The sequence below is a fragment of the Melopsittacus undulatus genome, unplaced genomic scaffold, assembly GCF_012275295.1.
Source record: "Melopsittacus undulatus isolate bMelUnd1 unplaced genomic scaffold, bMelUnd1.mat.Z mat_scaffold_263_arrow_ctg1, whole genome shotgun sequence".
In the NCBI taxonomy this organism is placed as follows: Eukaryota; Metazoa; Chordata; class Aves; order Psittaciformes; family Psittaculidae; genus Melopsittacus; species Melopsittacus undulatus.
Genome location: NW_022994195.1, coordinates 7,445 through 21,420, shown reverse-complemented (window position 1 = coordinate 21,420; position 13,976 = coordinate 7,445). Strand labels below are relative to the sequence as shown.

General features: G+C 44.7%; 1 protein-coding gene across 1 annotated transcript; it reads left to right on the top strand.

The window, feature by feature from the left end:
• Positions 1 to 4,187: 4,187 nt before the first annotated feature.
• Positions 4,188 to 13,294, top strand: LOC101880856 (uncharacterized). Its single transcript, XM_031045025.2, has 6 exons — positions 4,188 to 4,191; positions 4,306 to 4,584; positions 6,521 to 6,769; positions 10,050 to 10,187; positions 10,785 to 10,904; positions 13,048 to 13,294. The coding sequence occupies exons 1-6, from the start codon at positions 4,188 to 4,190 to the stop codon at positions 13,206 to 13,208; spliced, it is 951 nt and encodes a 316-aa protein (XP_030900885.1). The 3' UTR covers positions 13,209 to 13,294.
• The last annotated feature ends 682 nt before the right edge of the window (positions 13,295 to 13,976 follow it).

Genomic DNA, 13,976 nt, shown 5'->3' with positions numbered 1-13,976 from the left:
TAAACCCTCCTCAGAGCCACCCAAAACATGTTTAATTAAAAGCAGTCTCATGCATGAATAGCTGTAGGCGTGGATTGGACAGGTAAGTTAGCGTGACTGCAAGCCTCTCCCTCCTCCTAGTGCTGCAGAAACCAGGTTGTACCTGCCCTGGCAGCCTGTGGTGTAGCCATGGCCATGCCGGTGCTGGGCCAGGGAGACTTCAGCAGCCTGCAGAGCTGACTCCATGCATTGCTGGAGCTGTGGGCTCATTTTCTGTTTCCACACATTGAGTTTCTAGCATCTGGCTCATCATGTTAAGCCAGGCCTGTGTAATACTGACATGCATTAACTACAGTAAAAACAGGTACGCTACTAACACCAGCCTATTTAAATGAAGATGTGTAGAGTTAGTGTGTACAAATTTCTCTGTAATACTTCGCAGCTCACTTCCTGCTTTACTTGCTAGCTCAGGTTTTCCAATCTCCTGTGTTGTATCAATGCCTCATGTCATGTAAGGAATGAATCTCTGTTCTCCTTTTGTGATGCTGTTGGAGGCTACGTGAACAAAATAATCCTGTGAGCTTGCAACTCACCTGTAAAAGATTTTTAGTTCACCTTCCAGCTACAAGTTCTTATAAAAACATATAGAATGGATTAGATTGGAAGGGACCTTAAAGCTTATCCAGTTTCAATCCCCTGCTATGGGCAGGGCCACCTTCCTCTATACCAGGTCACTCAAAGCTCCTTCCAACCTGGTCTTGAACACTGCCAGGGATGGGGCAGCCACAGCTTCTCTGGGCACCTGTGCCAGCACCTCAGCGGCCTCACAGGGAAGAATTCCTTTCTAATGTCTGATCTATACCTCCCCTCTTTCAGTTTAAAGCCATTCCCCCTTCTCCTATCACTACTTGCCCTTGTAAAAAGTCCCTCTCCAGATTTCTTGTAGTCCCCCCTTTAGGTACTGGAAGGCTGCTATAAAGTCTCTTCTTCAGGCTGAACAACCCTAAGTCTCTCAGCCTGTATCCATAGATAACTGTTCTAGCTTTGTGGCCCTCCTCTGAACTCAATCAAGCAGCAACACATCCCTCTTGTGCTGGGGGCTCCAGAGCTGGATGCAGTACTGCAGGTGGGGTCTCAGAGAGCAGAGTAGAGGGGCAGAATCACCTCCCTCTACCATGCCTTTCTTATTTCACCCCCCCCTTCTACTAGTAGTTTCTGTTAAGCCTCACAAGGTGTTTTCTATCTGCAACAATCACATGAAACTTTATGTCTTTATATAGAAAAGGGAAGTGAATTTTCTAGCTAGCCAAGGGTTTTGTGAGCATTCATTAGCCAGTGTTAGAAATTAGTGTCTAATCTCATCAAAGAAATTAATGTAATTCATATACATGTAATTTGAGAGAGTTGCTCTTATAGGAGGGTGCTGATGGATGACAACACAGGCTGTGCATGTAGTGTCATTTTCATCCTGGCTGTGAGGTTTTTTTCTTAGCTAGTGAGGCTATGAGGGACAGAACCAACCTAATGGGACTTCACATACCCTGTGATGTATCAGGCACTTGCAGTCAAGAAATATTGAACTCATAAATGTACTCATTTGTCCTGGGGTTGCTGAGAGGGAGACTAAATACAGGACACTGCAATGTCACAGTCACGCAGTCACTTCTGGAACAACAGAGCTACAGCAGAAAGGCCATATTTTCCTTAGATTTTACTGCAAATCTTTAAATGAACTGTGTGATGCTGCTGTCATTGGATGGAGAAGTGAACTTTTGCTGGATGTGGCTGTATGCAGACCCCTTTTGCATTTTAGTTTTTTTTCTGTGACTCTGAACATCTTGGGGTGTTATTCTGAAGTGACCCTGCACATTCTGTCTTGTGCCTCCACCACAGCACTGCAACCCTAAGCTCTACCAGCTTGCCTTTCATGCATGAAGGCAAAATGAAGTTGAATGTGCACATCCAAGGCAGGTAGGTAGCCCCAGTCTTGCAGCGACATTTGAGAGAGATTTTCTTCATGTCATTTCAGCAGCACAGAAGGAAATGAAAGTGTTTCTTACTGTAAATACTTTTCTTTCTACCCCTTCCTCTACACTGTTGCATCTGAAGACTTGCTTCACTGCTTTTCTCAGAGAGGGCTATTTCTGGCACATCTTAGATCGATTTAGACCTGTCCTATGCATGTATGATAAAGACAGGATGATGCTGTGGTAGCTTTGAACAAACCTGTAAATTTTGGACACTGGCTGTAGGAGATGAGATGTAATTGTCATTATGGAGAAGTCAGAGGGACCAAACCAGTGGCTGAAATGTGGAATTATCAAGCAGACCCAAATTCTTTGAAAAATAGTGTGGACCACAACATGAGGGGTTTAACCATTTCTCAAAAATGTTTATACATATAATTCTACAGTATGGAGCTTCCTTAACAGGCTGTGTTTGTGCTGTTTTTCTGGACACAGACATAAAAGTGTAAGATTGCCAAATGCATTCTGAACAGTTGTTGCCTAGCGCATCTAAAAAAATCCAGACGTTGGCTCTAGTGTTATGGAAGTTTACTTCCTCCAGTGAGTGAGATGGTTTCTGGTGTGTTGCTTGTGTATTCAATCCACCTTGGTAATCAGTACAAAATGCCAGTGTGCTTTAAGCCATCTCAACGAATGTGAACAAAGTGTCTGGGCCTGTATGGTTCACTGTGGTTCTTAAAAGACTGGCTTTTTGGTCTTGTATCTAGGATCTGCACTACAAACAGAGCCAGGGTGGCTTCTGGGTGCATTCTGTCCAGTTTTGCAATGCAACTTCCCATAACCTTTATTCTGTGCCTGGGGTGGTTGTATGGAGCCCTTTCCTGTATGGCAGGTACTATTCAGGCACTAGAAGAGCCCAGCAAAGTTCAGGCTGGCAATGTACCTTTGTGTACAGAGGGAAAGCCTTCTCCAACCTGTGCTGCTGGTAAGACTCTGTGACTGATTTTTGTTGGTATCTCAGCTGGTCTGCATGTGCAATGCTTTGTCTGAGTGGACTGATTTTTCTCCTTGGGTGGGGATGCAGTACTTTAAAAACTAGAAAAGGATTAAAGAAAAAAGTGTTTCGCCTTTGCCTGCTCTTGGTGTTGGCATCTTCCTAAATGGGGTGAGCTGACCAGGAGATAGTTTTGCCCCTCCTTATCTCTCAGCCCTATCCTCATGCTTGCAGCTGGCACTGCAAGGTGCACACAAGGTGCAGGACTTTGCAGAGCACATTGTGGCTTGCGTTTGTTCAGCCTGAGTTCAGTCACCCAAAACCTTGCAGGTTTAATTTGAAACATTATTCAATCTGTGGAGTTTCTTTTTTTTTCCCCTTCTCTTACTTCTGACATCATTTCCTGAGTGCTATATTCACTGAGCTCTGTAGCCAGATCGTCTTCTCAGCATATGGTGCAAGGAGCTCTTTAAAATGGATTTCAGCTCTCCTTTTACTCTGCAGTGCTTGCTGGTGATAATAACTGTTACTCATGGTAAGTGGGATTTTTCTTTATGAAGTTGGCACAGATTGCCTAAATAAGCAGACACCTTAATTTTTCTCCAAGATCTTTTAATGACTCTATCAGGTTTGGGGAGATGTCAAATACCGTAAGTGCTAATGCATGAAAGGGGCAATCAGACCGAAGTAGGATAGATTGGTTTTTTTAGTAAATGAATGATAATTAACAATAGAATACTTTCTCAGTGTACTGCATCTGACAAAGCATTTCAGAGGAGAACGTAAAGTCCTTGTAGGCAGAATGCTGGCTGGAGGGGCCAGGGAGTATGTGGTCCCACTCCTAATGCTTGGTGTGACCTTGGGTTAGTCCCGAGCTGCTGCTGCCCTGCCATTTACGCACCTCTGATTTGCGTACAGCAACTTCATAGCATGCAGGATTACTGTAAGACATGTTGAAGCTGCCACCTTACTTTATGTAAAAGTAGCTGTGCAGGCAGCAGCCGGTTTTGCTATCCTCTGTAAAAGATCCATGGCATCAATGCCCAGAGTATCTGTCTGCAGAGTCTTGCAACTCTGAGGGTGGGGTGGGAGATGTTTGTGTCAAATTTGAGCAGAGAAAACATGAGGTGCTCAGCCTTTGTCATGTGTGCATGGTGTGCACACCACTCTCATGTCACAGGGTGGGGGGAAGTTGGCCTTTATGGAAGGCTTCCCACTCCTCTGACTTCCAATTACAGCCTGTCACTATGGGTGGGTCTGTGCCTCTTGAGGTCTCACCTGTGCATTTGCCCATCTGGGAGGCAGCTGAGAGGGGATGGATGGACACAGCAAGCTTGCTGCCCACATTCTGCATCTCTCTTTTAGGCTCTGTCACCTGGACCAGTGTGCTCAGTGGCAGCTCAGCAGTCTTCTCTGTGGGAATTCAGAGCCTGCAGAACCTCTCCAGTATGAGCAAGAGGGACATGAGATGTTTGACAAGTGTCTTGAGTGATACTTTGTTGGCTAAGTGCGGCACTTCTGCCCCCAGATGCCTGAACTTCCAGAATGGCTCTCTAGTGCTGAAGACTGTGGAGAAAGAGGATGAAGGAAAATATGAGTTTGTTTTTCACAACACCACCAGAGTTTTTACACTGCAAATATTTGGTAAGTAGCCTACTTAACAAATAGCTTTTGAACTTGTGAGCCTGGCTGGAAGCTGGTGCCTTGAAATTCTTCCTAAGAGACCGCTTCAGCTTGCAGGAGCTATAGGTATGTCTGGAACAGCTTTGTAAGATTCTGACACCTCAAGGAGCAGTAATGGTGAGTGTAAACTAAAGGATGCTTGTTGCATCTGTGTTGTCAGTCTCTCCTGTCTGTTGAGCCTTGAAGTAGCCAGTCAATTGAGTGATATGCTGGTTTTCCTGCTGTAAGAGACAACAGCACGAATTGTTTGTGAAGTTGAGCCCACAGTATGTAGACCTGTAGCTGGAAATGGACTTCATTTCTAGAGGACTCTTCCTGATGGCTCTCACAAAATCTCTCACTGACCCAACAGCATTTTTGTTGCCTGTGCACACGCTTCCTTAAGGAGTTAACTCTACCTGGCTTGGCTCTGGAAATTGAACTGGTCTTGTGTAGGTCTGGGTTGAGGTGTAGTGGGTTATTCTCCTGCTTCATGGAGCTGAGGAAAGGTGCTAAACAAATCTGGGTATGACTTTCTGATTTTTAGGTGCCCCTGAGCAGCTTGGAGGTCAGTATCTTCTGGGTCTGTTCAGAGACCAGCTATAGGTTTCTTGCCATGCCAGTCTCCCTGCTGTCCTCCCCATGGCCTCAGGATTGCTGCTTCCCTTTTTGTGCCTGCTCATCCATGGGGTGAGAAGACAGATGCAAAATCACTTCTGTACCAGATCCAGCTCATTGCTTGTGTTAAGATGGAGAAGGCTTAAATGGGTTTGCCCCCTGCTGACTAGTGCTCCAGAAAGCCAGAGAACATTGTTCTGGTCCTCATCTCCACCATTCCTTTTATAGGGCTTTCACTTAAAAAAGCTTCTAAGGGAGATTGAAGCGTATGAAATTGTAATGAAAATGTCTGAGCGAACTGGTCTTAGTGAAGACAAATGAATCTTTAAACCTTTTGGGCACAAACAGGCGGAACTGCTGTGGAGAGTAGGTCAAAGATGTGACTCCTTGGCATGAAGATCAGGGGCTTAGACTGAAAGTAGGCAAAGACTGCAAAGTGTCCTAGACTTAACCTCCATTGCAGTGAATTTGCTTTGGGAACTTCTATCTCCTCCTTTTCTGTTGCCACATCTAAGTCAAGGAAACAATTTCACAGCAAAGGTAGTCCTGAGAGCAGTGGATTTTAGCTGAAGGTAATGCCCTAGTTGAACAAAGTGATTTCTGAGTTTATTTACATGGATGTTTACACCAACATTCTCAGAGTTACTCTTACTATTTCTCTGTATAGTCTGTATTTGCAAAGTTGCAAATTTAGGAAATGGGCTGGCTCCTTGTAGTAGGCAGAAAGAGAGAAATTCAGGAAAATGTAATAAGATCAATGAATCATAACTTCATTTCAAACTGGCCTAGTCTGGGTCATCCTATTTACCTGCAGGTGTCTGGTACCTGTGTTGGACATGATTTGTACCAATTGCTCTCTAAAATAGAAGAGGCACTGTGACAACAGAAGTACAAACCTCTGAGGGAGGAGAGGGCTGAGTCTCCCCTGAAGCTAGTTACCTGTTGATTACAGAGGAAGCCTCTGGATGGCATATGCTTTGGGTGTTTGCATCATCCTTTCAGATCAGGGGCTTTTATATATCATGTTTTCAATTGCAGTAAGGAAAATGAAGAAACACCAGATTTTCATGGCATCCCCAAAATAGGCACCAGGAGTCACCAGCAGGGTTGGGTGGGAACTGCTAAGCATTTCAGGGCTGGGGCAGGCACTTAGGAGTCTGGTTGGTTACTTCCATGCTCCCTGGCAGTAAATATGGTGGTAGTAAGGGAAGCTCCTGTCCAGCTCCAGTTCACTGCTGAGTTGGTTCCTCACCTCTTTCTTTCCTTCCTGTTCCCATTGCCCTGTGCTGTGTGTGACCAGAGCCAACCATTGGTATCCAGTGCTTTCCTAATGGGACTGGAGAGGTGTCTTGCAACGTGAACAGCAACGAGAGCACCAGCTTTCGGTGGCTGCTGAATGGCACCGTGATGAGTGCCCCTGAGGCTTGTGTTAAGGATGGTGGGAAGAAGGTTCGCCTGGACAAAACTGTGCCTGGAGAGCTTGTATGTGAGGTTTACCATGGGAACAGTGTCACCAGGACCAAGCCTGTTTTGCTCTCTTGCAGCTATGGTGAGTAATGATGTCTCCAGAAAACTTCTCTTTTGGTCTCTTGCAGCAGAAAACTAATGTGTTGTTGCTGTCAGAATAATACCGAACTCTTCTGTCATCTGGCAGCTGCCTTCTAGGCTTGCCACGTCCTCCCTTTTAGGAAATTTCCCCTTGACTTCCTCCTGTGTCTCGGAATGACAGCCTAAGACCACAGGAAGGATGAAAATTTGTTCAGGAGGTCCTTTTACCCAACCCTACAGCAAGGATGGATTGCCATCTGTCCGTTTTCCTACTTCCCAGTGATGGAGACCTTGCACCCTCCTGTGCACCAATCCTCTATGCCAGTTTAGAAACATGAGCTGCTATCTACCTGACTTTCATCCATTACCCAGGCAGCTTTCCAGTTTCTGCAACATCCCTGTAAAAACATGTCCACCAGTTCAACCCTGTTGCTGCTGGATTCAGCTGAGGTTTTCTGCCTTGTTTTTTTTCTCCTTCTTTAGGCTAGCTGCATAAAGATTTACCAGTCTATACAAATGTCTCTCCATCATCCCTACACCATCAGAGGTGCGGTAAAGACACAGCTCACTTAGTTATGAAATGTAGTGGATTTTCTCTTCATGTCTCTGCTCAGATATGTAGTTCTGTGATAAGGCTATGACTTTATCCAGTGACAAGCTATCCATATATGCTGAGTACTCTGCTGGAATGAGGCCTTGATTTAATGGGACAGAAAATTAAGATCCTAGGACTGATCAAAACCACCAGACCTGCATGATGCATGTGAACAAATGAACAAACAAAATTATTAGATAACCTTGGGTGTGCAGACCAGCATTGGTGTTTTTTCTCCTCTCTGGCAGTGAAGATGATCAGCAAAACAACATTAAAATAGCATAATTCTTTATCTATAAGGTTTTGTCAAATTAGGTGTAATTAATATATTCATCTTTGCTACTAAAGAAATTGCACTGTGCAATAGCACTTAGCATTTTAGAAACTGAGGGATTCCAGGTCCATAGCAGCATACAGTTGGTGTGAAAGCAAAATTACTGACATAAACCCTGTTTCATGAGTACTGGCATACAGCGGAAATGCTGAGGGCTCTTCATGCCTGATCACACTGGCACCATTGTGCAGGTTTGGCACTTGTGATTGTGGAAAATGATCTTCATTTTGTCTGGTTAAATTGGTCAGAGGTAGTGTAGTCAGACCCAAGTGGGTTGTGGCACTGGGGAACGGGGATGTGAACATCCACAAGGTGTTCAGTCAAGCCCTGTAATAAAACGTACAAGGGCTGGCAGGTACCATTGTTTATTCTAGGTGGCTGCCCAGTCCCTGAGTGTGATAGCAGTTCCCTATTTTCTTTCGAAAAGCCCACAGGGGAAATTAGTGATAGGTCTGTTGGGAAGGACACATGCATGAACACAGATTTGGAAGGGTCTGAGAGCAAGAACACAACAGAGATTCTAGTTTTTAGTCACTAGTTGCAGCTACATTTGTAAAAAGTAAGCTAAAGCAATTCTGAATACTAGTAAAGTGACTTGAAGAGAGAAACAAGTTCTGTTAAAGATAACAGATTATTTTTGTTGGTTATTGTTTTCTCCAGGCAAAGTGCTGAATATAGTTTGCACTGTAGGTATGAAATGCATGTAAAAACAGTTATTTAGGCAACTTCTTGGTTGCTGAAATTGATTTTGAATAACAGTTAGCTTAAAACAATTAATTTGGCAGAAATACTGTAAACTTATCAGGCACCAAAGGACTCTGACCACAGGGATCTAAAACAGAGGTTTCAGAATTTAACAAGTCAACATATGTAAAAGGCTTTTATCGGTTCATTACTTTTTTATTACTTGTTTATTATAGATTTCTAACATGATATTTTATCTCAAAAAGACCTTTCTAACAAATGGCAATTTTTTAGGAAAAAATAGTCAGGAAAAAAAATCCAACATATATTTATACTTCTGACAATATTCTCTAAGTTTTTATCAAAAAGGAAATGAAATTGTTAGGGAATTATTATTCATTTGCTGAAAGTTTAATTTTAAATATAGATTTTTTTGAACTTGGTAACTGTTCCTAAAGAGACTGGAACAAGCACTCCAGAAATACCGAGTATGTGTGAATTCACACACAGGAGGAGCTGTGTACCCTTGTTTTTACTGTCCTGGTGAGTGTGTGGACTATAACAGTGTATAGTATGTACTGGAACATCTGAAACACTTCCCAGCCTTTGGGGATATGCAGCAATTTGTGCATATAGGGTCTTGAAAACAGGCTCTTTGTGAGCCTGTTGGTTTCTGCAGTGTGGTGCTATGCAGGCGTGCGTGCAGCCAAAAAGAAGACAAACTATTCAAAAAGAGATTGTGTAAGCTCACCTAAGAAGTTTTAAGGAATCTGCATTATGGTGATAGTTGAGCTGTATGGGGTTATTTTTATTTTTTTTTCATGTGGGAAGAAGAGTTTTCCTTCTGGCTGCCTCAGGTTGGAATAAATTGTCAGAGAGGGAGCCAGTCTGGATGAATCTCTTTTCTGCAAGCCTGTGACGCCCTCTACCAGCTTCCTTGCTCAGCAGCAATGTATGTGCAAGCCTGACCCATCAAAGCAAGGAACTCAGCTAACCAGTAATTACAACTGACTTGTGTGTGGCCTTCTGCTCAGCCATCTGTATCCTTCGCCTCCTGCTAGGTGTTTTGAATGATCTCTGTTGGGAAGGGGAATAAAGAGAAATTCTTCCCCAGGCATCAGTGAAGCTGGTTTGTTACAGTTCTGACCGGGGTGGATAAAGTTTGTGGTAGCTGAGAAAGTGATCTTTTATCAGACTTGCTTTGAGGTTGGTATAGTCATTACGTGGTTGTTGTAAGTGGGTCCTCTGGGCCCTAGCACAAGCTCTGAGGGTAGACTCTGCAGCTTTTCTTTCAGCAGGAGATGCTACCTTAGGGTATCTGTCCTCTTCTCAGCTGTCAGTTTTCATAAACCTTGTTGAAATGTAGTATCTTTCAAACCACCACATTTCTTGTTAAATTTGTTTAAAACTCATGAATTACCTTAGATGTTATTGGTCAGAGTAGGTAGAAACAAATGCTCATAGCTTAACCAAGTAAGTCTCTTCTTTTAGCAAACAATCCCATACTATAATTAAACAATGTGACATAAGTCATGATGTGCCACAGTTCACAGGATCAGCTCCCCTCATCCAACACTAATGTCCACATGCTCTAACCTGGCTGCAGGATTTCTCCCCTTTAGAGGAAGTAGCTTGTCCACCCTAACTAGTGTCATGTTCCTCTTGCAGGAGACCTGCTGCAGTATCCGTGGTTCATCTACATCCTTGCAGGGAGTGCAGGGGGTGCAGTTATCCTGGTGGTGCTTGTGTCCTCAGTCATATGCTGCTGCATGAAAAGGAAACACAAGTTCATACCAGTGCCTTCAGGTGAGTGGAGAATGCTGCTTCCCTCTGGGATGAGCCTCAGTGTAGGCTGAGGTTAAAATAGCCTCAGCATGAACTGTTCTCAGCTGGGTCACTACTTGTCTTCTAGCCAGTCCTCCCTTGTCCTGGTGGAGCAGAAAGCTGCATGTTGATGGGCAACTATTGTGCCCACCAGGGTGTGGAACTAAACCTTGCTTTTTGTTTTTTCACCTCACACTTGCCACCATGTGCTCCTGAAAAGAAAGAAACAACAGAATCTCTTCTATGGGCAAGGAAATTGGGTCTCACTCATATCTAATCCTGATATGACCTGTAGGCTTCTGATGGCAGTCGTTTGTCAACACCAGTCCCTGACTGCAATCTCCCTGTGCCCAGTGACGTCACCTCAAGCTGTGATCCTGCCAGCATGCCCAAGCTGGTCTCTGACAGGTTGCCATTGGCCCACTGTACATGGCATCTGTCTGCTCTGGGAATGGAGCCAGTGCTGCATGAGGAGGAGATACAAGCATGTGTTGGTGGTCTGGCCTTGCAATGGATGTGCTGAGGCTGCTGTGATGTGTGGGACCTCTTTGTTTCAAGTTTCCGGTTTTGGTTTTGCAGAGGAGGAGAAGGATGACAGACTAATAATGTCTATGATCTCCAGTGAAAGTGTGAAGAGCCCCCCCAGTGGAGACCATGTTGAGGCTCAAGCTGCCCAAATTGACTGTCCTCCAAAGCCTGGTGGGTCCAGTGAGTTGATTTATGTTGGACAGATAGCTTGTTTAGGAGGTTGAAGGACAAAAGGGCTGTGTGTGGTTGATAGGGTAGGAGCTGACTATAGAGAGGGGCCTGTGACTCCCTTGGTGAGTACATGCTTGGAAGGTGCTACATTGTGTCCACAGAACAGGAGTTGCAGCAGGTCATTTCTCAGTACCTTACTCATGCTTGGCTTCTACACAGGAGTGACTCTTGCACTCACACAGCCATGAGGTGTAATGGCAGCCATCCCACAAGCATCCCACACAGGGTACGCCGGCAGCCTGCAGACTGTTCCAGTACCTCGTGCTAAAACACAGGTCTCAAAACCAGCACCCCCCTCAAAACCTAGCATATTTCCTGCAATTTTATCATGCCTCCTTCCCCTTCCTTCTCATCAGTAACATTTTATAAGACTCAGCATTGTTTTTCTAAGCAGTCATCTCCAGGAAAGTGTCCACGAATATGCTGATCTGTAAAGACAGCTAAATCCAATAAAAGTTGGAGGTTCATGTATTTCATGGAATCATGGAATGGATTGGATTGGAACGGACCTTAAAGCTCATCCAGTTCCAACCCCCTGCCACAGGCAGGGACACCTTCCACTAGAACAGGTTGTTCCAAGCCCCATCCAACCTGGCCTTGAACGCTGCCAGGGATGGGGCAGCCACAGCTTCTCTGGGCAACCTGCGCCAGCACCTCAGCACCCTCACAGGGAAGAATTCCTTCCTAGTATCTACTCTAAATCTACCATCTTTCAGTTAAAGCCATTTCCCCTTGTCCTGTCACTACGTGCCATTGTAAAAAGCCCCTCTCCATATTTCTTGTAAGCCCCCTTTAGGTACTGGAAGACTGCTGTAAGGTCTCCCCTGAGTCTTTTTTTTCAGGCTGAACAACCCCAGCTCTCTCAGCCTGTCTCCATAATAGAAGTGCTCCAGCCCTCAGATCATCTTCCTGGCCCTCTTGTGGACTCATAGGTTCATGTTCTTTTCCTGGGGGCCCCAGAGCTGAGAGCAGGACTGTGGGTAGGATATCACAATGGCACAGAGGGGGAAAATCACCTTAACCTGCTGCTCAAGCTCCTCTTGATGCAGCACAGGACATGCTTGGTTTCTGGGCTGTGAGCGCACACCGAAGCTGACTCAAGTTGAACTTTTCATCGGCAACACCCCCAAGTCCTTCTCCTTAGGCTGCTCTCAACCATTCTCTTCCCAGTCTGTGTTAGTGATTGGGATTGCTCTGACCCAGCTGCAGGACCTTGTACTTGGCCTTGTTGAACCTCATGAGGTTTGTTAATTTGGGGACTAAAGTGGGAATACGATCATGCTTTATATCCTTCAAAGGAATCAAAACTAAAATCCCATTACTTCAGCAAGTGCATGGTCAAGAGAGTGCAGTGGTAAAAACCCTTCAGAAATCTCCTGTTCTGTAAGTGCTTGATGCTAATACTTCACTTTTTTGTATTATGTTTTCCTCAATTGTTTTTCACAAATGTGCATGCTGGCAACATCTTACCCAGAAATGCACTATCATCACCTGAAGTAGGCCTAGCAGAGACATCATGAACTGGAGGTCATAGCATTGTCTCAGTACTGCTGTCTCCAATTCTGGTGTCTTCCACTGTACCAAGCACATCCTCTCAACAGCTCAGCTATGTTTTATGTCTAACCTTGGATGCTGCTTTGCTGGGCTTTCAAAATATTAAATACTACTCATGGATATATTGCAAGAAAGAAAAAAAAGTAAGTCAGGTAATTGTTTAATATTATACTTAAACTGTATCTCACACTCAAATTTTCTACCAAAAGGTAAAAAGCAGAGGTGTTTTTAAAGTGTTCAGGTGAGAATATATTAAATGTATGTTGTTTCCTAGCTTTAATTACTCAGATGTAACTGAGTAGATTTGGCTTTACTATTTTTATATATTTGGGACACCAAAGTGTCTAAAGCTATAACGGACAACTCAATAAATGAGTAGTTACAAAGAAGACTGAAATTTTGCTTGCAGACACCTGGGTAGTGGGGAGTGAGAGGGTTAGGCAGCCAGCAGCATCAGGGGCTGGGGAAGGGTTTTTACAAGGGTGAGCATAGTGCAGGCATTTAAAACCACCTCTCCCTTCTTCTCCAGATGCTGCCCAGACTGACCAAGATGTTGAGCCTCAGCCACCTGTGGAAGAAAACTTGGCAGTGGAGATGGAGGCTGAGCAAATGCCAGACCCAGAGGTCATAGTTGATATGGAAAGCCAGGAAAATCCCTCAGACTGTTTCCTAGATCCAAGTGATGACTGATCTGCCATGCTTGCTGTTCTACCCTGCCTTAAAGCCTACAATACTTGTCCTTTGCATCCCATAGTCCCGCTATGTGTAAGAATTAGTCCAGGAAATTTCAGCAGGGGAAAGGCATGAGGTGTCAGGCCTGCTAACTTCATTTAAAAAAATAAATATGTATACAAGGAAAAGCAGATGCTTGGCTTGAAGGCCACACTGCTGTGGGCTAACAGGTTCTCTACCAAACAAAACTGGGCAGCTCATTGATGCTTTGCCTCTTAATAGACCTGCAGGTAAACTGTGGAGCCCTAGAGGGCAGCCTGAAATGAGACAAGGCAGCTCCTCCGCTTCTTGCCACCTTATGCCTTGCCATGTTTCTCACAGCCAGCAGTTCCTTCAAGGGGCAGGCATGGCAGGCAGGTTGGGATGGCCTTCCAGTCCCAGACAAAACAAGAACTTGCCAGAGATTTCCTGAGAAAGCCCCTCCTTCAGAGATTTCAAGGCATTTTTCACAGGCCCTCAGAACAAAGCTCAATGGAGGTCTCAGCTAGGTATCTGCTGTGCTTGGTGTCTATCTGAATCACTCCTCTGAGCTCTAGTCCCTTTATGATTTGGTCACCACTTGCTGTTTGGGACCAGGAGTGGTGGTGGTGGCAGGGACTGCTGTGTGCAGGCCTTAGGAGGTGATGTTGGCTTGCTTGCCTTTTGACTCCCTGTAATGGCTTTCACCAGAACCTCACTGCTCAGGTTGTGAGTTAAAACAGCTCCATCACTAGCTTGCTTGTGGCA